The sequence below is a fragment of the Leiobunum rupestre genome, chromosome 9 (assembly GCF_980474605.1).
Source record: "Leiobunum rupestre chromosome 9, qqLeiRupe1.1.hap1, whole genome shotgun sequence".
Classification (NCBI taxonomy): Eukaryota; Metazoa; Arthropoda; class Arachnida; order Opiliones; family Sclerosomatidae; genus Leiobunum; species Leiobunum rupestre.
This window is the reverse complement of record NC_143392.1, coordinates 33,032,435-33,055,609: the sequence shown is the minus strand read 5'-3', so window position 1 is coordinate 33,055,609 and position 23,175 is coordinate 33,032,435. Positions and strand designations below refer to the sequence as shown.

Genomic DNA, 23,175 nt, shown 5'->3' with positions numbered 1-23,175 from the left:
TCTGGATTCTAATCTAGGTCTTGATATACTTTTTCTTAATACAAATGAAAAAATGTCTCTTATCAATGATTGATTAAAATCTAATTTACTTGAAATCAACAAAGAAAAGACTAATTATATGATTATCAGATCGCGCAATAAGTTTTAGGTAATAACATGTATAATATCAAAAGTGACATAATTCCCAATCGGACCTATTTCTAATGAATGTTACGAGCGAAATACAAGTTGGGAGGGGAGAAGGGAAAGTATGCCTTGTAGTGAGGAACGGAGGAACTAAGTAGCACTGGTCAAAGTTACTATATTTTTTGATTTTTCGTCTTCCTGAGGAGATGCTATCGCCATCTACCTACGATATAATACCATAGACTAAAAAGATCCAGAAAGCTAGCGACAATAAATAGTCTTTTATGTTGCCGATCTCGAGTCGAGCATTCATTAAACCTTTAGCATACGAAAGTACAGGGATTGTCACACTTTTGGTAATTATGTCACTTTTGATAATATAAATATTGATAGTGTTAATCTAAAGAGAGTCTCGTATGTCAAATATCTTGGTTTGTGGATAGACCAGCATTTGACCTGGACTAAACATATTGATTATATAGCAAACAAAAACTCATTTAGTATTTATCTATTGAGATCTTTCAGCGTAATTTAATTACTTACTTTAATTTACTTATCTTATTGTATTTTTATTTATAAATTAGTTGTATTACAAAAAAAGCCATATATATAGTGGGCAATTCCTCTTACCTGGCCCATACAGCTCTTATTTTTATTAAACTTAATTTGTTAAGAATGGAAGATATTTATGTTTTTGTATGTTAACCTTTATATATAGGTCACTATAGTTAATCCAATCTCAAATTTGTTTAAATATAACGTTTCCTCATTATATGGTCTAAGGAACCAAAGATTCTCAATAATTAATCCTCTTGATTTATCTGAATTACCAAATAGCGTACATAGATTTTAAAAAATTGCGAGAGAGTTTGTTTTGTTAAAAGGCGTTAATTTGAGGTCCAATCTATAATCTAATTTTATTATGTAATATGAATGTATATATGTAAAAAATTCGATTTTTTTCAACGCTGAGGCTTAAAAGTCCTAAATGATTTAGCTTATTTTTTCGCCATTGTATAAAACTCAGAAAATTTAAATAAACCATTATTATTATTATTACTATTATTATTATTATTTTTATTATTATTATTTTTATTATTATTATTTTTATTATTATTATTGTTATTATTATTATTACTATTATTATTATTATTATTATTATTATTATTATTATTATTATAGTAATCAATTGAATTTGTTAATTTCAGAAAAATCAAAGCATTGTTTTGCATTTTAGAAAATTTATTTTTTCACCGGTCGCAGAGAAAAAGTGTCAATGAGAAAGTTGAAGAGCATATTAAAAAAAAGTAAGAATACAATTGGTTCGTTCAAAATACGATTATTTCCCTCGAGTTTTGAGGGTTCGAAAGAAGACAAGCTGGCCGTAGGAGGCAATAGCTTCTTTTGAAACCAAAATAAGCAAATAACAAAAATGTATGTTTGTTGGAATTAAAGCTACGGATTTTAAAGACCCTGTATATAAATATTAAAAATATAACATATTTATAAAAATAATATATTTATGATAATTAATTAATAACATTATAATTAAAGTGTTTCGTATTCCTTTCAAAAGATGGCGCTCTCGACTTAAAATGAAGATTGAGCCTGAAATGTGGTGGGGCATAAAGTTTAAGCCGCAGTCCCAGGTAAATTAGTTCATGGTAAAAACTATCATCTTAATTTGGAATCGTCTATTTTCATCCATCGTACAAAGTATACGGGGGTAATTTGGTCAAATACATAGTTTGCATCCCTACGTCATCAATGACGCAGTTCCAAGGATAGATATAAGAACCAAGAATAAATATTTAATTTGTGTAGATTTCTTAGTAAAACGGGAGGGTTAACAGTTTCAACCGTCTGTTTGCGGATTTTAATTATTTTCAAATGATTAAGGAATTATTTTCACGTTAAAAATGGTTATCTGCCTGGTTAAAAATTGTTCGAGTAGTTTAATTACCAAGGGAGAGCGAAAATTGTTTATTTTATTCGATAGTGAAGGTAATTGTAAAAAGGATGACCGCAAAGGCCTAACTTTGATAAGCTTTGTTAACTTCTTTTCGTAGATATTTCTGTAGTAATTTGATATTTTATTTAAATAACCCGGCCTTAGAATCTTATCTGGCTTTGTTTAGGGCCCATTTAAAATTTTAAAGCATAAATCTAATACGTTTTGTAGCTTTGACGAGATTACCAACAAAATGGCTACCTATTAAGTAACTACGCGCGAAATGGTTTGAATTTTTGATCGCCCTCCCAGTTTCCTTGGAGACCATAGGCCCCTCCCTTCGGTGCAAACTATGTATAATTGGGGATACGGTGCTAAAATATCGCGCACATCGCAATACGAACTTAATTAAGGGGGCAAGTTAGTGGTTTCCCAAACGGATACACTAACCATAGCCTCGACTGAACGTAGCAGCATCAGCCATCCATATATTATAGACAGAATAGCACTTAAGTTAGGGATCTCCATCGGGAAACCGAGTTAGGGCCAGTAATAGTCTCAATAAACGGCTATGAGAATTCACTGATACACGTAATTGGGGGATTTCAAATTAAACATAAACTGGATGGACTCGCGTACTCCGCTCAATTTCAATAGAGGATGCTTCAAAAACTTTTGATAAGATTATGGGAACATTTACCAATACAGAATGTCTGAAATATTTCAATTTCATCCTTGTCGATTAGAGCGATTGCTGATCAAAGCATTTTCTAGTTTTAAAACGATTAGGCTTAGTGGAAACGGAATCGGGTGGTATAGAGGTACAATTTACAATCCCCAAAGGTTTAGTGAAGTGGAGCCAAAATAATGTTGGAAAAATTATCGATGGTTAAAATTTCATGTTTTTCAGTTAAATCTACAAAGAAATACCATTTGGTGTTCGTTCGACTAATAACATTATTTTAAGTTTCCAACGATAATAAATATGAAATTATAAGGTAATCACGTATTTTTAAAATATCATAATGCTCTAAAAATATTAACTAGACTAGTGGTTACCGAAATTTTGTTAATATTGAAAGCCCAAACCGCCCCCGATTTAAAAGATTGAATTGTTCATTTCGACCACAGTTGAAAATTACAATGGTGCCAATTTTCCATTTAATCTTTAATAGACAAAATTGGTACAAAAGGACTCGCGAAGATCTGTATCAAATATTAGACTAAACTAAAAATCGACTGTCTCAGGGCAAAACCTATTAAACGCCATTTGTTCAAAATACGAGTGTTTTCCTGGTTTTCTCTATTTTCCAGTTTTATAGGGATTTTACCGCCGCGAGCGTTGCTGGTAAACGATAAAACGGAGGCCGTGTTGAACTCGACCAATCAGCGATCGTTATGCCGTCACCTGATAGACGCAAAAATTCGTAAGCCTACTTTTAAAGATTTGAAAATTCACTTATATCACGTGACAGCGTAACGCTCGCTGATTGGTCAAGCTCAATGTGCTTCAAAAAACTGGGAAAATAAAGTAGAGATATTTAAACATCTTATTCTTTGTTTTTTCGTTTACCGGCAGCGCTCGCGGCGGTAAAATCCGGAAAGTTTTGTCCGTGTGTACAGTCGTTTTCCCGTGCGCTAGAACAACGGGAAAAGGCCGTATAAAATCAGAAAAAAACTGCCCGTGTGAGCCAGCCTTTATAATAACGTAAGGAGGTGGAGGCTTGGATAAATAATAGTAGTTCCTACCTGGATATACCACTCTATCGTTCCGCGTGCATTTGCTAAGTGTTTGTTACGGGTTCTGCCTTGTAGAAGGCTACGTGTTACGGGAGTTTCGGAAATTCTCCGTTAACTTCGCCGAAGCGGCGCTGCTGTCGCAAAATCCATTTGCTGATCAGATGTTATCCATGTAGGAACTACTATTAATAATCCTAGGTGGAGTTTTGTGAAATCGGAATTTATACTTGAATTTACTACTAACTCGAAATTTGCAAAATTGGGGTTTACTAGATTTTGCCCTGAGACTGCCAATATGTAGAAACTCCCATTAAAATATAAGAAACTTTATACATAACATAGTTCGGAAACCACTGAACTAGTCCATATGTATATTTAAAAAAAAACATTAATAAATCAATTGTTTCTTATTATGTTGAAGGGAAAACCCAACAAAATCAAAAATATCGAAAGAACTAACCTTCGGATGGAGGCCGTGACGTATCTGAAACAAAAAAGCGAAAAATTAATTGAAATAAGAACCATTAAAACTGAAAAGTTTGCCTTAATTGGTTTAGTTTATTTCTGGAATAATATTTAAATATTTATCAAAATATTTCAATTTTAATTAAGACGAGAAATAGAGTGATAATTTAAAATTCTGTTCCGAAATTTCGAAAATACCGCAAAAATAATATTTATCTAATCGAAAAAGGGAAGAACATTCCTAAATTATAAACTAAGCCTTGGTTGGATTAAATGGGAAAAATTTCCAGGGTTGAAATGATATCCCCCTGGTGAGAACGGCGAAAATTGAAAAATATATTTTGAGCAAACTCGTTAATAGAGTCGGATCGTGTGAAAGAAGAGCAAGGGGGGGGGGGGGGGCTAAAATTTCCTCCTTTTTGGGTGAATGGGAAAAGTAGGAAAGCCAAAATCTACTTTTATATACCTTCCTCTTTCGGTTGGCGCTCCGCCTATCGTCATTAAAACAGCGTCGGCCAGCTTAATTAAGGGAGAATTTCTGCCAATTTGTATGGCAAACACATTTGATTCTCGGGAGAGGCTCACTCTTTGTCTTTCTCATCTCTTTCGAGCCGCCCGTGAGTCTACTTCCCCGAAACCCGAGGCTTAGCACGATGGAGAGTGTATACGCCCATTCCGCCGAGTATAATATTATATTTAGTTAGCACACAAAAGAAAAACGATTAATATGGCCAAATATTAAAAGCTTGATACCCTCCGAGTAAAGCGAGTAGAGAGGATCTGGGAATAAGGGACCGACCTTACAGGCTGAGCCGCTCTTTCAAGGGACGGTTTAGTCTAACCAGAAGTAAATAATACAAGGAGACATCCCGAAGTGTAACCCACCGATTTTGTTCAAACTCGGGGGATTGGTAGACCTTCATTCATCATGAAAAATCCTAAAGGGAATTTATTCAATGGGCAACGAAAAATGTTTTTGACAACAACAAATTGAAATTTTCCTATTGAAAATAACATGGGATTCTGACCGATTCCCAGCCCCCCCCCCCCCTTTGAAAAATTTTAACAAATTTCAAAAATTCGAAAATGCCAAAATTAGAAAAAGTAGATAAAAATTGACAAAAAAAAACATCAAAACTGATCAACTTTTGATCAATTTGAGGTCAAAATCCCATGTTATTTTCAATGGGAAAATTTAATATTTTGTGTTGTCAAAAACATTTTTCGTTGCCATGGCAAAACGGTTGCCCATTGAATAAATTCCATTTAGGATTTTTCATGATACACGAAGGTCTACCAATCCCCCGAGTTTGAACAAAATCGGTGGGTTACACTTCGGGATGTCTCCTTGTTAGCGATAATGATTAAGTTGAGACGATCTGCGGGCGTCATGATCGAAAGGGGAAAGGAAAATCTTTATCGGCGTGAACTTCAATCAGTCAGTTTTTGGGGGATTGGGATTTACGCTAAAAATCTTCATTCTCACTCACAAGGATACGCGGGGTTCGTACAAAATTTCCAAGTTTCCCCTGAACAAATTTTCAAATTTTCCCTGACCATTTTTGTAGAATAAATGAATGGTTTGAGGTAAAAAAATTGAAAAATATTTTCTTTCAAAAATTTATTTTCCTGATTTTTTTGGGGTAATTTTAAAATTCCCTTACTTTTTGGGAAAATTTTCAAATTCCTTGACTTTTTGGGACCATTTTAAAATTTGTTGACTTTTCCCTGACATTCTGGAATAATTTCCAAATTCCCTGACTTTTCCCTGACCTTTTGGAAACCCTTTAAAATTGCCTGACTTTTCCCTGACCTTTTAGAAACATTTTCCAATTCCCTGACTTTTCCAGGTTTTCCAGGTCGTGTACGAACCCCATTTTTTTCAAACTCGGGGGTACATTGAAAGCTCCTAAAGGGAAAAGTTTCAATGGCCATTCGTTTGGCCATGCCAACCAAAATTGTTTTTCGATACTCAAATTTAAACTTTCTCTACATAAAATAGCATGGCCAAATTACGGATTGTAAGCCCCTTTACCATTTTCAAAAAATTAAAAAAATTAAATTTTGGCCAAAAAATATGGTAAAATCGATAAAATTGGAAAAATCGATAAAATTATAAAAAATCGATAAAATTGGAAAAAATCGATAAAATGGGGTTAAATCAATTAAATAAAAATCGTGATTTTCCCACCCCATTTTATGCAGATAAAGTTTAAATTTGGGTTGTGAAAAACATTTTTGGTTGGCATGGCCAAACGAATGGCCATTGAAACTTTTACCTTTAGGAGCTTTCAAGGTACACGAAGGTCTACTCAACTCTTGAGTGTGAAAAAAATCAGGGAGTAACACCTCGGGATGTCTCCTTGTGAGTAGAAATATATTTTTCTGCTGAAAGTAATATTGGTAAGGCGAATTCAAACGAATTGAATGAGAACTTACCGAGTCTCAGGTACGAGTAGACCCCTCTGAAGCCAGTGTACTCGATACTGTCATCCGAAGTAAATTTGAGCCAGAGATGTCTGTCCGTAGACGTCACCTCGTTCGGAAATTTGTCGCCGCAAAATTTGTAGATTAACTCCGAGTATCCGTGTTGGCCGTTGCGGATCTCCAGTCGGTCGTACTCGCAAGTCGGAGAGTCCTCCAGGTGGAATTTGTCCAGGAAATCCACGCGCACCACGTGGTTCGCTGGGGCTATTCGACGAAAAACCGGGTTAATTCGCAATAGACGCTTAAATAAAACCTGTTCAATGATTTGCCTAGAAGTAGTAATACAGAGAGACAGGACAGACTAGTAAAGCGTGATATTTTAAGGCGCACGCTGTGTAATATTTCAATATAGAAGAGCTCGTTCAATTTCGCACGCGCCTCCCGAAAGAAAACAACGCGCGAGGGCTATCAACTTAGCTGTAAAATGAAACTAACATAAACACGTGAGTATTTTATTCAGCATTATTATAAGCTAGGAGCAACAAACACAAGGAGAACGCAGCTAGCCTTTAAACACGCTAACGAAGGGTTGTGTACGAATTTCATTGGACGAGCGTCACGAGCCTTTACGCTGAACGTTTTACGGGCGGGGGGAAGACAATTTCCGAATTTCCCCTTCCAACGGCAGCAGGCCAATGAAAACTGTACGCAAGAAAATCCACGAGTTTTGACGGGTTGCGTTCTCCTTGTGTGGGTTGCTGTGTTTGTTGCTCCTAGTTATAAGGACCATTTTCCCCCGAATCTTTTAGGGGTCACGTCGTATTAAGAGGTCTGTTTTCCGGAATCTTTTACCCTAAAAAGGGTCCTCATGATAAGAAGGGGCTCCTAAAAGTTTTAGGAGCCCCTTCTTATCATGAGGACCCTTCTTTCCGAAATATTATAGGGGCCCCTTATTGCCACGATTATCCTTTTGTCGGGTATATTATAGGAGTCCCTTATTATCACGAGGACCATTTTTTCCGGAATTTTAAAGGGGCCCCTTTTTACCACGAGAACTTTTTTGTCCGGAAACTTATACAGACCCCTTATTATCACGAGGACCCTTGTCCGGAATATTATAGGGGGCCCTTATTAGCACGAGGACCTTTTCCCCCCGGAATCTTATACAGACCCCTTATTATCACGAGGACCCTTGTCCGGAATATTATATGGGGCCCTTATTACCACGAGGACCTTTTTCCCCCGGAATATTATACAGACCCCTTATTATCACGAGGACCCTTGTCCGGAATATTATAGGGGGCCCTTATTACCACGAGGACCTTTTTGTCCGGAATCTTAAAGGGGCCGCTTATTACCACGAGGACCCTTGTCCGGAATATTATAGGGGGCCCTTATTAGCACGAGGACCTTTTTCCCCCGGAATCTTAAAGGGGCCGCTTATTACCACGAGGACCATTTTGTACGGAATCTTCTAGAGACCTCTTATTACCACGAGAACCTTTTATCCGGATTCTTAAAGGGGCCGCTTATTACCATTTCCCCCGGAATCTTATACAGACTCCTTATTATCACGAGGACCCTTGTCCGGAATATTATAGGGGGCCCTTATTACCACGAGGACCTTTTTCCCCGGAATCTTATACCGACCCCTTATTATCTCGAGGACCCTTGTCCGGAATATTATAGGGGGCCCTTATTACCACGAGGCACATTTTGTCCGGAATCTTAAAGGGGCCGCTTATTACCACGAGGATCATTTTGTCCGGAATCTTAAAGGGGCCTTTTATTACCACGAGAACCATTTTGTCCGGAATCTTATAGAGATCTCTTATTACCACGAGAACCCTTTTATCCGGATTCTTAAAGGGGCCGCTTATTACCATTTTCCCCCGGAATCTTATACAGACCCCTTATTATCACGAGGACCCTTGTCCGGAATATTATAGAGGGCCCCTTATTACCACGACAACCCTTTTATCCGGATTCTTAAAGGGGCCGCTTATTACCATTTTCCCCCGGAATCTTATACAGACCCCTTATTATCACGAGGACCCTTGTCCGGAATCTTATAGGGGCCCCTTATTACCACGAGAACCCTTTTATCCGGATTCTTAAAGGGGCCGCTTATTACCATTTCCCCCGGAATCTTATACCGACCCCTTATTATCACGAGGACCCTTGTCCGGAATATTATAGGGGGCCCTTATTACCACGAGGATTATTTTGTCCGGAATCTTAAAGGGGCCGCTTATTACCACGAGGATCATTTTGTCCGGAATCTTAAAGGGGCCTTTTATTACCACGAGAACCATTTTGTCCGGAATCTTATAGAGATCTCTTATTACCACGAGAACCCTTTTATCCGGATTCTTAAAGGGGCCGCTTATTACCATTTTCCCCCGGAATCTTATACAGACCCCTTATTATCACGAGGACCCTTGTCCGGAATATTATAGGGGGCCCTTATTACCACGAGGACCTTTTTGTTCGGAATCTTAAAAGGGCCGCTTATTACCACGAGGACCATTTTCCCCGGAATCTTATAGAGACCTGTGATCACCACGAGAACCCTTTTATCCGAATTCTTAAAGGGGCCGCTTATTACCCTTTTCCCCCGGAATCTTATACAGACACCTTATTATCACGAGGACCCTTGTCCAGAATATTAAAGGGGCCCCTTATTACCACGAGGACCCTTCTGTCAGGAATATTATAGGGGGTCCTTATTACCAAGCGGACCCTTTTGTCCGGAATCTTAAAGGGGCCCCTTGTTACCACGAGAACCCGTTTTTCCGGAATCTTAAAGGGGCCGCTTATTACCACGAGGACCATTTTGTCCGGAATCTTATAGAGACCTCTTATTACCACGAGAACCCTTTTATCCGGATTCTTAAAGGGGCCACTTATTACCATTTTCCCCCGGAATATTATACAGACCCCTTATTATCACGAGGACCCTTGTCCGGAATATTATAGGGGCCCCTTATTACCACGAGGACCCTTCTGTCAGGAATATTATAGGGGGCCCTTATTACCAAGAGGACCCTTTTGTCCGGAACCTTAAAAGGCCCCCTTGTTACCACGAGAACCCGTTTTTCCGGAATCTTAAAGGGGCCGCTTATTACCAAGAGGACCATTTTTCCCGGAATCTTATAGAGACCTCTTATTGCCACGATGATCCTTTGGTCGGGTATATTATAGGAGTCCCTTATTATCACGAGAACCATTTTTTCCCAGAATCTTATAGAGACCTCATATTATCACGAGAATTCTTTTGTCCGGAATCTTATAGGGGCCCCTTATTGCCACGATGATCCTTTGGTCGGGTATATTATAGGAGTCCCTTATTATCACGAGGACCATTTTTCCCGGAATCTTATAGAGACCTCTTATTACCTCGAGAACCCTTTTATCCGGAATCTTAAAGGGGCCGCTTATTACCAAGAGGACCATTTCCCCCCGGAATCTTATACAGACCCCTTATTATCACGAGGATCCTTTAGTACGGAATCTTATAGGGGCCCGTTATTACAACGAGGACCCTTCTGTCAGGAATATTATAGGGGGCCCTTATTACCAAGAGGACCCTTTTGTCCGGAATCTTATACAAACCCCTTATTATCACGAGGACCCTTTTGTCCGGAATCTTATAGGGGCCCCTTATTACCACGAGGACCCTTCTGTCAGGAATATTATAGGGGGCCCTTATTATCAAGAGGACCCTTTTGTCCGGAATCTTATACAGACCCCTTATTATCACGAGGACCCTTGTCCGGAATATTATAGGGGGCCCCTTATTACCACGAGGACCCTTCTGTCCGGATTCTTAAAGGGGCCGCTTATTACCATTTTCCCCCGGAATCTTATACAGACCCCTTATTATCACGAGGACCCTTGTCCGGAATATTATAGGGGGCCGCTTTTTACCACGAGGACCCTTGTCCGGAATATTATAGGGGGCCGCTTATTACATCGAGAACCCTTTTATCCGGATTCTTAAAGGGGCCGCTTATTACCATTTTCCCCCGGAATCTTATACAGACCCCTTATTATCACCAGGACCCTTTTGTCCGGAATCTTATAGGGGCCCCTTATTACCACGAGGACCCTTCTGTCCGGAATATTATAGGGGGCCCTTATTACCAAGAGGACCCTTTTGTCCGGAATCTTATAGGGGGCCGTTTATTACAACGAGAACCCTTTTATCCGGATTCTTAAAGGGGCCGCTTATTACCATTTCCCCCCGGAATCTTATACAGACCCCTTATTATCACGAGGACCCTTGTCCGGAATATTATAGGGGGCCGCTTATTACAACGAGAACCCTTTTATCCGGATTCTTAAAGGGGCCGATTATTACCATTTTCCCCCGGAATCTTATACAGACCCCTTATTATCACGAGGACCATTCTGTCAGGAATATTATAGGGGCCCTTATTACCAAGAGGACCCTTTTGTCCGGAATCTTATAGGGGCCCCTTATTACCACGAGGACCCTTCTGTCAGGAATATTATACAAACCCCTTATTATCAAGAGGACCCTTTTGTCCGGAATCTTAAAGGGGCCCCTTGTTTCCACGAGGACCATTTTTCCCGGAATCTTATACCGACCCCTTATTACCACGAGGACCCTTTTGTCCGGAATATTATAGGGGCCCTTATTACCACGAGAACCCTTTTGGCCGGAACCTTAAAGGGGCCGCTTATTACCACGAGGACCATTTCCCCCCGGAATCTTATACAGACCCCTTACTATCACGAGGACCCTTGTCCGGAATATTATAGGGGGCCACTTATTACAACGAGAACCCTTCTGTCCGGAATATTATAGGGGGCCCTTATTACCAAGAGGACCCTTGTGTCCGGAATCTAATAGGGGCCCCTTATTACCACGAGGACCCTTGGCCGGAATATTATAGGGGGCCGCTTATTACAACGAGAACCCTTTTATCCGGATTCTTAAAGGGGCCGCTTATTACCATTTTCCCCCGGAATCTTATACAGACCCCTTATTATCACGAGGACCCTTTTGTCCGGAATCTTATAGGGGGCCCTTATTATCACGAGGACCCTTTGTCCGGAATCTTATAGGGACCCCTTATTACCACGAGGACCCTTCTGTCCGGAATATTATAGGGGGCCCTTATTACCACGAGGACCCTTTTGTCCGGAATATTATAGGGGGCCCTTATTATCATGAGGACCCTTTTGTCCGGAATCTTATAGGGGCCCCTTATTACCACGAGGACCTTTCTGTCCGGAATCTTATAGGGGCCCCTTATTACCACGAGGACCCTTCTGTCCGGAATATTATAGGAAGCCGCTTATTACAACGAGAACCCTTTTATCCGGATTCTTAAAGGGGCCGCTTATTACCATTTTTCCCCGGAATCTTATACAGACCCCTTATTATCACGAGGACCCTTGTCTGGAATATTATAGGGGGCCGCTTATAACAACGAGGACCCTTCTGTCCGGAATGTTATAGGGGGCACTTATTACCAAGAGGACCCTTTTGTCCGGAATCTTATAGGGGGCCGCTTATTACCATTTTCCCCCGGAATCTTATACAGACCCCTTATTATCACGAGGACCCTTGTCCGGAATATTATAGGGGGCCACTTATTACAACGAGAACCCTTCTGTCCGGAATATTATAGGGGGCCCTTATTACCAAGAGGACCCTTTTGTCCGGATTCGAATAGGGGCCCTTTATTACCACGAGGACCCTTCTGTCCGGAATTTTATAGGGGGCCGCTTATTACAACGAGAACCCTTTTATCCGGATTATTAAAGGGGCCGCTTATTACCATTTTCCCCCGGAATCTTATACAGACCCCTTATTATCACGAGGACCCTTGTCCGGAATATTATAGGGGGCCCCTTATTACCACGAGGACCCTTCTGTCCGGAATAGTATAGGGGGCCCTTATTACCAAGAGGACCCTTTTGTTCGGATTCTTAAAGGGGCCGCTTATTACAATTTTTCCCCGAAATCTTATACAGACCCCTTATTATCACGAGGACCCCTTTGTCCGGAATCTTATAGGGGCCCCTTATTACCACGAGGACCCTTCTGTCCGGAATATTATAGGGCCCTTATTACCAAGAGGACCCTTTTATCCGGATTCTTAAAGGGGCCGCTTATTACCATTTTCCCCCGGAATCTTATACAGACCCCTTATTATCACGAGGACCCTTGTCCGGAATATTATAGGGGCCCCTTATTACCACGAGGACCCTTCTGTCCGGAATATTATAGGGGGCCCTTATTACCAAGAGGACCCTTTTGTCCGGATTCTTAAAGGGGCCGCTTATTACCATTTCCCCCCGAAATCTTAAACAGACCCCTTATTATCACGAGGACCCCTTTGTCCGGAATCTTATAGGGGCCCCTTATTACCACGAGGACCCTTCTGTCCGGAATATTATAGGGACCCCTTATTACCACGAGGACCCTTCTGTCCGGAATATTATAGGGGGCCCTTATTACCACGAGGACCCTTTTGTCCGGAATCTTATAGGGGCCCCTTATTACCACGAGGACCCTTCTGTCCGGAATATTATAGGGGGCCGCTTATTACAACGAGAACCCTTTTGTCCTGAATATTATAGGGGGCCGCTTATTACCATTTTCCCCCGGAATCTTATACAGACCCCTTATTATCACGAGGACCCTTGTCCGGAATATTATAGGGGCCACTTATTACAACGAGAACCCTTCTGTCCGGAATATTATAGGGGGCCCTTATTACCAAGAGGACCCTTTTGTCCGGAATCTAATAGGGGCCCCTTATTACCACGAGGACCCTTCTGTCCGGAATATTATAGGGGGCCCTTATTACCAAGAGGACCCTTTTGTCCGGAATCTTATAGGGGCCCCTTATTACCACGAGGACCCTTCTGTCCGAAATATTATAGGGGGCCCTTATTACCAAGAGGACCCTTTTGTCCGGAATCTTATAGGGGGCCGCTTATTACAACGAGAACCCTTTTATCCGGATTCTTAAAGGGGCCGCTTTTTACCATTTCCCCCCGGAATCTTATACAGACCCCTTATTATCACGAGGACCCTTGTCCGGAATATTATAGGGGGCCCCTTATTACCACGAGGACCCTTCTGTCCGGAATATTATAGGGGGCCCTTATTACCACGAGGACCCTTTTGTCCGGAATCTTATAGGGGCCCCTTATTACCACGAGGACCCTTCTGTCCGGAATATTATAGGGGGCCGCTTATTACAACGAGAACCCTTTTGTCCTGAATATTATAGGGGGCCGCTTATTACCATTTTCCCCCGGAATCTTATACAGACCCCTTATTATCACGAGGACCCTTGTCCGGAATATTATAGGGGCCACTTATTACAACGAGAACCCTTCTGTCCGGAATATTATAGGGGGCCCTTATTACCAAGAGGACCCTTTTGTCCAGAATCTAATAGGGGCCCCTTATTACCACGAGGACCCTTCTGTCCGGAATATTATAGGGGGCCCTTATTACCAAGAGGACCCTTTTGTCCGGAATCTTATAGGGGGCCGCTTATTACAACGAGAACCCTTTTATCCGGATTCTTAAAGGGGCCGCTTTTTACCATTTTCCCCCGGAATCTTATACAGACCCCTTATTATCACGAGGACCCTTGTCCGGAATATTATAGGGGGCCCCTTATTACCACGAGGACCCTTCTGTCCGGAATATTATAGGGGGCCCTTATTACCAAGAGGACCCTTTTGTCCGGATTCTTAAAGGGGCCACTTATTACCATTTTCCCCTCAAATCTTATACAGACCCCTTATTATCACGAGGACCCCTTTGTCCGGAATCTTATAGGGGCCCCTTATTACCACGAGGACCCTTCTGTACGGAATATTATAGGGACCCCTTATTACCACGAGGACCCTTCTGTCCGGAATCTTATAGGGGCCCCTTATTACCACGAGGACCCTTCTGTACGGAATATTATAGGGACCCCTTATTACCACGAGGACCCTTCTGTCCGGAATATTATAGGGGGCCCTTATTACCACGAGGACCCTTTTGTCCGGAATCTTATAGGGGCCCCTTATTACCACGAGGACCCTTCTGTCCGGAATATTATAGGGGGCCGCTTATTACAACGAGAACCCTTTTATCCGGATTCTTAAAGGGGCCGCTTATTACCATTTTCCCCCGGAATCTTATACAGACCCCTTATTATCACGAGGACCCTTGTCCGGAATATTATAGGGGGCCGCTTATTACAACGAGAACCCTTTTATCCGGATTCTTAAAGGGGCCGCTTATTACCATTTCCCCCGGAATCTTATACAGACCCCTTATTATCACGAGGACCCTTTTGTCCGGAATCTTATAGGGGCCCCTTATTACCACGAGGACCCTTCTGTCCGGAATATTATAGGGGGCCCTTATTACCAAGAGGACCCTTTTGTCCGGAATCTTATAGGGGCCCCTTATTACCACGAGGACCCTTCTGTCCGGAATATTATAGGGGGCCCTTATTACCAAGAGGACCCTTTTGTCCGGAATCTTATAGGGGGCCGCTTATTACAACGAGAACCCTTTTATCCGGATTCTTAAAGGGGCCGCTTATTGCCATTTCCCCCCGGAATCTTATACAGACCCCTTATTATCACGAGGACCCTTTTGTCCGGAATCTTATACAGACCCCTTATTACCACGAGGACCCTTCTGTCCGGAATATTATAGGGGCCCTTATTACCACGAGGACCCTTTTGTCCGGAATCTAATAGGGGCCCCTTATTACCACGAGGACCCTTCTGTCCGGAATATTATAGGGGGCCGCTTATTACAACGAGAACCCTTTTATCCGGATTCTTAAAGGGGCCGCTTATTACCATTTTCCCCCGGAATCTTATACAGACCCCTTATTATCACGAGGACCCTTGTCCGGAATATTATAGGGGGCCGCTTATTACAACGAGAACCCTTTTATCCGGATTCTTAAAGGGGCCGCTTATTACCATTTCCCCCGGAATCTTATACAGACCCCTTATTATCACGAGGACCCTTTTGTCCGGAATCTTATAGGGGCCCCTTATTACCACGAGGACCCTTCTGTCCGGAATATTATAGGGGGCCCTTATTACCAAGAGGACCCTTTTGTCCGGAATCTTATAGGGGCCCCTTATTACCACGAGGACCCTTCTGTCCGGAATATTATAGGGGGCCCTTATTACCAAGAGGACCCTTTTGTCCGGAATCTTATAGGGGGCCGCTTATTACAACGAGAACCCTTTTATCCGGATTCTTAAAGGGGCCGCTTATTGCCATTTCCCCCCGGAATCTTATACAGACCCCTTATTATCACGAGGACCCTTTTGTCCGGAATCTTATAGGTGCCCCTTATTACCACGAGGACCCTTCTGTCCGGAATATTATAGGGGGCCCTTATTACCAAGAGGACCCTTTTATCCGGATTCTTAAAGGGGCCGCTTATTACCATTTTCCCCCGGAATCTTATACAGACCCCTTATTATCACGAGGACCCTTGTCCGGAATATTATAGGGGGCCGCTTATTACAACGAGAACCTTTTTATCCGGATTCTTAAAGGGGTCGCTTATTACCATTTTCCCCCGGAATCTTATACAGACCCCTTATTATCACGAGGACCCTTTTGTCCGGAATTTTATAGGGGCCCCTTATTACCACGTGGACCCTTCTGTCCGGAATATTATAGGGGGCCCTTATTACCAAAAGGACCCTTTTATCCGGATTCTTAAAGGGGCCGCTTATTACCATTTCCCCCCGGAATCTTATACAGACCTCTTATTATCACGAGGACCCTTTTAACCGGAATCTTATAGGGGCCCCTTATTACCACGAGAACCCTTTTATCCGGATTCTTAAAGGGGCCGCTTATTACCATTTTTCCCCGGAATCTTATACAGACCCCTTATTATCACGAGGACCCTTGTCCGGAATATTATAGGGGGCCGCTTATTACAACGAGAACCCTTTTATCCGGATTCTTAAAGGGGCCACTTCTTACCACGAGGACCCTTTTTCCGGAATATTTTAGAGGCTCCTTATTATCTAGAGTAGACCAGCGGTTTAGTTTTACTTTTGGATTCGACAAAATGAGGCGAAAATGCCGCGAAATTTAAATTGGCGAACAGTATTAGGCTAATCATGGAATGGAAACCTTTTTTCCGGAAAAGTACGGAAAATTTCCCGACTTACGACTCTACTCAAGACCAACTGGAGAGTGCCCGGTTTTCTTGCAATATTTATTGTAGGGGCGTTAATTTCTTCCCAGCAAGCGCAATTTAATCAATAATTTAACAAAATATATCGGAATCATAATAAAGAAATTTGGAACAAAATCTAGTTATTTCCTCACAATTAAAGAACAACGTTACAAATTGTGGTAAAAATAAACTGTTCCTATTTTAAAGGATGATAAAATTGGCGAATAAGTAGATAAGTGTATAATGAAAAGGGATAATAAAGCTAAACCCTAAATAAATTTGAAGAAATTTAAAAACTAACTAATAGCTCGTACCGATAGGTCTTCGAGCAAACAAAAACGCGAAACTCGGACCAAATAGATCTTCGAGCGAATAATTAAATTAAATTAAATTAAATAAAATAGCCAGAAAATCCAACGGTAGACCGGTTTCGTCCTATTTCTGGTTATTTTATTTAATTTAATTTAATTTAATTTTTCACTCGAAGATCTATTTGGTCCGAGTTTCGCGTCTTTTTGTTCGCTCGAAGACCTATCGGTACGAGCTATTAGTAAGTTTTTAAATTTCTTCAAATTTGTTAAGGGTTTAGCTTTATTATCCCTTTTCATTATGGACTTATCTACTTAATCGCCAATTTTATCATCCTTTACAATGCAGTCCATAGCCGTGGTTCCTTTTAACTTAACTGTTCCTATTTTATTTTGATTCTGTCATCAATCCATAGAAGTACGAATTACGTAGATGGTTTACTAGTTTATACATATTTTAACGTTTTGTTTTTTTGAATTAAATTAGACGCTGTAATTCCTAACGTTAAAATATCAATAATACTAGATATCCAAAGAAGATTGAAAATGCGTTACTTTTCTGTCGTAGCACTGGACATATAACGGACTGTAATTTAAATATCAAACATCTTATCTACGAGAAATCTACTATACTATGTTATGTTACGTTTAATATATATTACCAAAAGTGTGACAATCCCTGTACTTTCGTATGCTAAAGGTTTAATGAATGCTCGACTCGAGATCGACAACATAAAAGACTATTTATTGTCACCTTTCTGGATATTTTTTAATCTATGGTATTATATCGTAGGTAGATGGCGATAGCATCTCCACAGAAAGACGAAAAATAAAAAATACACTAACTTTGACCAGTGCTACTTAGTTCCTCCGTTCCTCACTACGAGGCGTTGTTTGTTGGTTTTAACTTCCTTCCCTCCCCAAGACATACTTTCCCTTCTCCCCTCCCAACTTGTATTTCGCTCGTAACATTCATTCAGAAATAGGTCCGATTGACACACTTTTGGTAATTATGTCACTTTTGATATCACCAAGAAAAGCCTATTTTTAATATCTCTAGTATAATAATAATAATAATCAGCTAGGCTAATACCCAAGGCACCACCTTAGGCCTAAGTCGTCAAGCGACTTTTGAAGCCATTAATTCAGGTGGCCGGGTTACAATGCGTAGGAGGGTGGTGACAAGCCCTGCATGCCACGCGTTCGAGCCAACAGCTCCCTACACTAACTATTACCGTTAACCTCAACAAGTTCTTATGGAAGGGGAAACCGAAGATCTCGGGGGAAAACCACTTAAACCAGTGGGGAGAGAACTTGCAAACTAAACGCGGAAGGAGTTGTTCCGAGTTTTCATACAGTGCCACAAGCTGGGATCGAACCCGGCTCCTCTTGCTGCGAGGTGAAAGTGCTAACCACTCCGCCACCCCACTCTCCAATAACATCCCCCGGATATTGAATATCCTGCGTTTTGATATCTACTGGATCTAATTTACATCAAACCTGGATATATGGATATCCTAAAGACATCATGATAATCCAAGTTATTATCATTTGGATATTCAATGGACCTATTTGTGTTAGCTGGGTTAGTATGGGGAAAGGTATAGGATTAGCTGTCCCGGATGTAATCTATAGATCGATAAATGTAGAAGATACTTTCATTGGGGTAACGCCGATAGGGGCATTTTAAATACCTTATGTTTTACCAGATGGCGCTTACAGTCTGAAATTGCAGAAATTTTAATTTATCTGTCGTATTTACGTAAATAATCGCTTAAAACGCTGACTCAATAAATTAATATTTATTCCAGGTCCACCCAAAAAATTTCAATTAGCGCCATCTACTATAAATAAAAGCGTTAAAATTAAACCTCTCAGGGCTTCTCTTTAAATGATTGTTTCCCTGTAAGCAATTTGCGAACCACACTATTATTTGTCTATCGCTTTAGCTCAATCAATATTTATCTACTTTGATCGCGTGACTGAAATAAGAATGAAGAACTTACCAGTAATTGTTAATATACACTCTGTACTGTTGGGATACACTCCAGGGTAATTGGGCGAATAAAATTCCTTCTTGTCGTCATTGACGGCGCTGAAATTGTGGCAGGCACGAACTATGTCTCGCTCCAAGGCGTCACTTCCGGAATTATGAATTTTGCTCGCGGGGTATCCAACTGAATGACAAATAAATACGTAAAAATCAATTTTCTATATCCTCCAAACCTATAAGCAGGGTATTTTTATGAAGAGGTCAGCGTACTGGTCTATCTCTGTTGTATAACGCTTTGTAACCCGTTCGTCACGAGCATAGTCTGTTCGTGTTGTAGGGAAACGGAGTGCTTAAAGTAAAAAATATAACAGTCTCGTCGCGCCATCTGACCACCACTAGTGGAACTAATATAATTTTATCGCGAAATTTGTGTAGACTGAATAAAGGTTGTACACTACGACGCACCATCTATGGAACCCTACCATTTTACTATATTATGTAATTCATGTTTAAATATTAAGATATTATTACTTATAAAGGATACCAAATAATTATATTGATACCGTATAATAATTGTTTTTTTTTTAATATATTAATCGGATTATAGATGGCGTGAAACAGCGTGGTTAAAATTTTTCCCAGCCTGAAACTGACGAACGAGTTGCGCAAAAAGAACCGAGAGTACGCTGACCTCACCCATTAAAAGATCCTGCTTTGAATACAACACTCATGACTCTCCAAGAGAAAATAAATTATATATTTATTAGAAGCCTATTTTTAGTTCACAATTCGCAAAGACGACTTCGCGTATAGACAACCGAAAAGTCAAACGTAAAATATTTCAGTTGCGTGGAATTTTGAACGAGAGGCACCCCAAAAAAAAATTAAATAACCGCAAAAACCTATAAATACGGTACGCGACGAAACAAAAAAGGGGGGTAGAGGAACGGGTGAGGTGAAAGAAGCGATAATTTATGATCCCAAATGGAGGGGAGGGGGAGAGCAAAGATGGGGAATCAATAGGGAAGCTCTCTAAATTCAAATTTGCCATAAATCAAGTTCTGGTTTTTCCAATGAGGAGAGAGAGAATGGAGAAAATTTCCAATAAATTTACGTCAAAAGGGATTTCCAAAGGTTTATCTTTAGGAATTGAAGGCGGAAATAATAAAAGTATGTTTTTTATTATTTGACTCAGATTATTATAAAGTTCCGGATTCATTTATTACTGCTTTCAAATAATTTGAAATTTACGACTGATAGGGCTCGAACCAATACTAGAATGCCTATTCGAAAACAGATTCAAAATTACAATTGATCAGTTTCAATCAAACCTATTATCGAATGATTATTAAAAATTAAATTTCAAATTGGCAAGTGATCAGTCTCAAACCTATTCTCGAATGATTATTAAAAATTTAATTTCAAAATGGCAAGTGATCAGTTTCAAACCTATTCTCGAATAATTATTAAAAAGTTAATTTCAAAATTACATGTGATCAGTTTCAAACCTATTCGCGAATGATTATTAAAAAGTTAATTTCAAATTGGCAAGTGATCAGCTTCAAACCTATGCTCGCATGATTATTAAAAAGTTAATTTCAAATTTACCAGTGACCAGTGTCAAAACTATTCTCGAATGATCATTAAAAAGTTAATTTCAAAATTACAAGTGATCAGTTTCAAACCTATTCTCGCATGATTTTCCAAAAGTTAATTTGGCAAGGGTATGAACACGTGCCCCTTCATTTGGAACACTTCGTACGAGAAAAAAAATTCAATTTCATCCCTTTTCAACAGACGTTTTACACGGTAACAATCAGATTAGAAAAGAGGGTGGTAAATAAAGAAAAGTCTTCCGCAGCGTGGCGTTGTCAACGGTGGAGGCATCGCGCGAAAATGATCGTCGATAGCCCGAAAAACCGCTTAAACCAATACAAGCAAAAAGAGCGCGTGTGGTATCCCCCCCCCCCGTTTTCTTATTTATTTTCCGCGACGATAGATGGCTGGCCTATCGCCGTTCTTTTACCGATTCTCTTTCTTCGGAATTGGAATTCGCGGGCGAAGATGTCTCTCTTGGGATTCTGGGAGCGGAGACACGGCTTCGGAAACGATTTCGCACGACCTTCTCCCCCCCTCGCTCTTACCGATTGGCAATGGTGATTCTCAATTACCAACACCAATATCACTTTATTTGATAGAAATTCAACGAAGTCACGTCTCTTTTACCATTACTATAATATACAATAACACGATACTGTTATAGCGAAGGATATAAATTATACGTTTTACCAACTGGGTCCCAGACTATAGCCTGGGGTTCCGCTTTCGAGGCCACTGCGGTTTCTACGAGCGAGGTAAACAAATACTCTAAATAGGAGGGTTAATTTAGACTCAGGCTTAGATGAAATATAAAGTACAGTTTGCGTCGACTTAATGCGGGTTCGGGAGTACGGTGAGCTTCATAAAAGTTGGAAGAAAGGATAAATTGAAGAGAGCGGATCAAACGGGAATCGAAAGTGACTTGCCTTTCAACGTAAGAGAGACAACGCCAAACCTAGTTAACTCCCTGCCCAAATATACACGCTCTTACGAAACTTGGAACGAAGGCTGTCCACCAATTTATATAATGTAAGGTTAAATTTAATTTTAACTATATATGAACGTCAGAAACGTTCGACTGAATAAATCAAAATTAAAAAGAGATAATAAAATCGTTGACTGAATTAATTTTGGTCTTTAGTCATTGGAAGGAACACGTGACCAAGGTCAGAAGAAAAATATGTATAACTGGCAAAAAGGTATTCCGCAGTAGGAACGTTAAATATAATATGACATTTGAGTGAGCATTTGAGTGTTAAGATTTTCTGAGCGGCTTAGCAGACTTATAACCCTTGTTGACACCTAAAAGATAATTAAAATAACGCTGGTAGTCAACTACTCGCTTGTCCTCGGTAGCTGAAATAAAAAGTTTCGTCTATGTAAATGAGGTTTAAAGTCTATTTAGGTTTTATGGAGTTCATTTTTTGGTGGACAGTCTATCATCAACCTTGGCCCAGCATTAGAACGAAGGTCGAAAATTATCATATCCAAAGTCCCAGGCATATTTTCTCATGGTAGCTCATGCCAAAATAGACCGTTTTAACTCATATGTCAACCATAGATCGGCAACACTTTTGGTCTCCAGTCTCTGGTCCTCCAGTCTCCGGTCTTCCAGTCTCCACTGGAAGGTTGGGCCTCCAGTCTTCATCGCGACTAGAGTCCTCCTGCCTCCAGGTCTCCAATCACCATCCCGACTAGAGGCCTCCTGTCTCCAGGTCTCCAAACACCATCCCGACTAGAGGCCTCCTGTCTCCAGGTCTCCAATCACCATCCCGACTAGAGGCCTCCTGTCTCCAGGTCTCCAATCACCATCCCAACTAGAGGCCTCCTGTCTCCAGGTCTCCAATCACCATCCCAACTAGAGGCCTCCTTTCTCCAGGTCTCCAATCATTATTCCAACTAGAGACCTCCTGTCTACAGGTCTCCAACCATTATTCCAACTAGAGACCTCCTGCCTCCAGGTCTCCAACCATTATTCCAACTAGAGACCTTCTGTATCCAGGTCTCCAATCATTATTCCAACTAGAGACCTCCTGTCTCCAGGTCTCCAACCATTATTCCAACTAGAGACCTCCTGTCTCCAGGTCTCCAACCATTATTCCAACTAGAGACCTTCTGCCTCCAGGTCTCCAATCATTATTCCAACTAGAGACCTCCTGTCTCCAGGTCTCCAATCATTATTCCAACTAGAGACCTTCTGCCTCCAGGTCTCCAATCACCATCCCAATTAGAGTCATCCTGCCTCCAGGTCTCCAATCACCATCCCAACTAGAGGCTTTCACTCTCCAGGTCTCCAATCACCATCCCAACTAGAGGCCTTCACTCTCCATGTCTCCAATCACCATCCCA

General features: G+C 40.8%; 1 protein-coding gene across 2 annotated transcripts in view; it reads right to left on the bottom strand.

Annotated features, from left to right (window-relative positions):
- LOC149927179 (uncharacterized) overlaps nt 1-23,175 on the bottom strand; it is a 236,737-nt gene that overhangs the window by 20,847 nt on the left and 192,715 nt on the right. For both annotated transcript variants that reach the window (XM_090158820.1, XM_090158821.1), the window contains 3 exons: nt 19,241-19,411; nt 6,722-6,973; nt 4,278-4,301 (listed from right to left, as the gene is read on the bottom strand). In XM_090158820.1, coding sequence (XP_090014946.1) covers nt 4,278-4,301; nt 6,722-6,973; nt 19,241-19,411 — 447 coding nt within the window. The remainder of the gene's footprint in view (nt 1-4,277; nt 4,302-6,721; nt 6,974-19,240; nt 19,412-23,175) is intronic.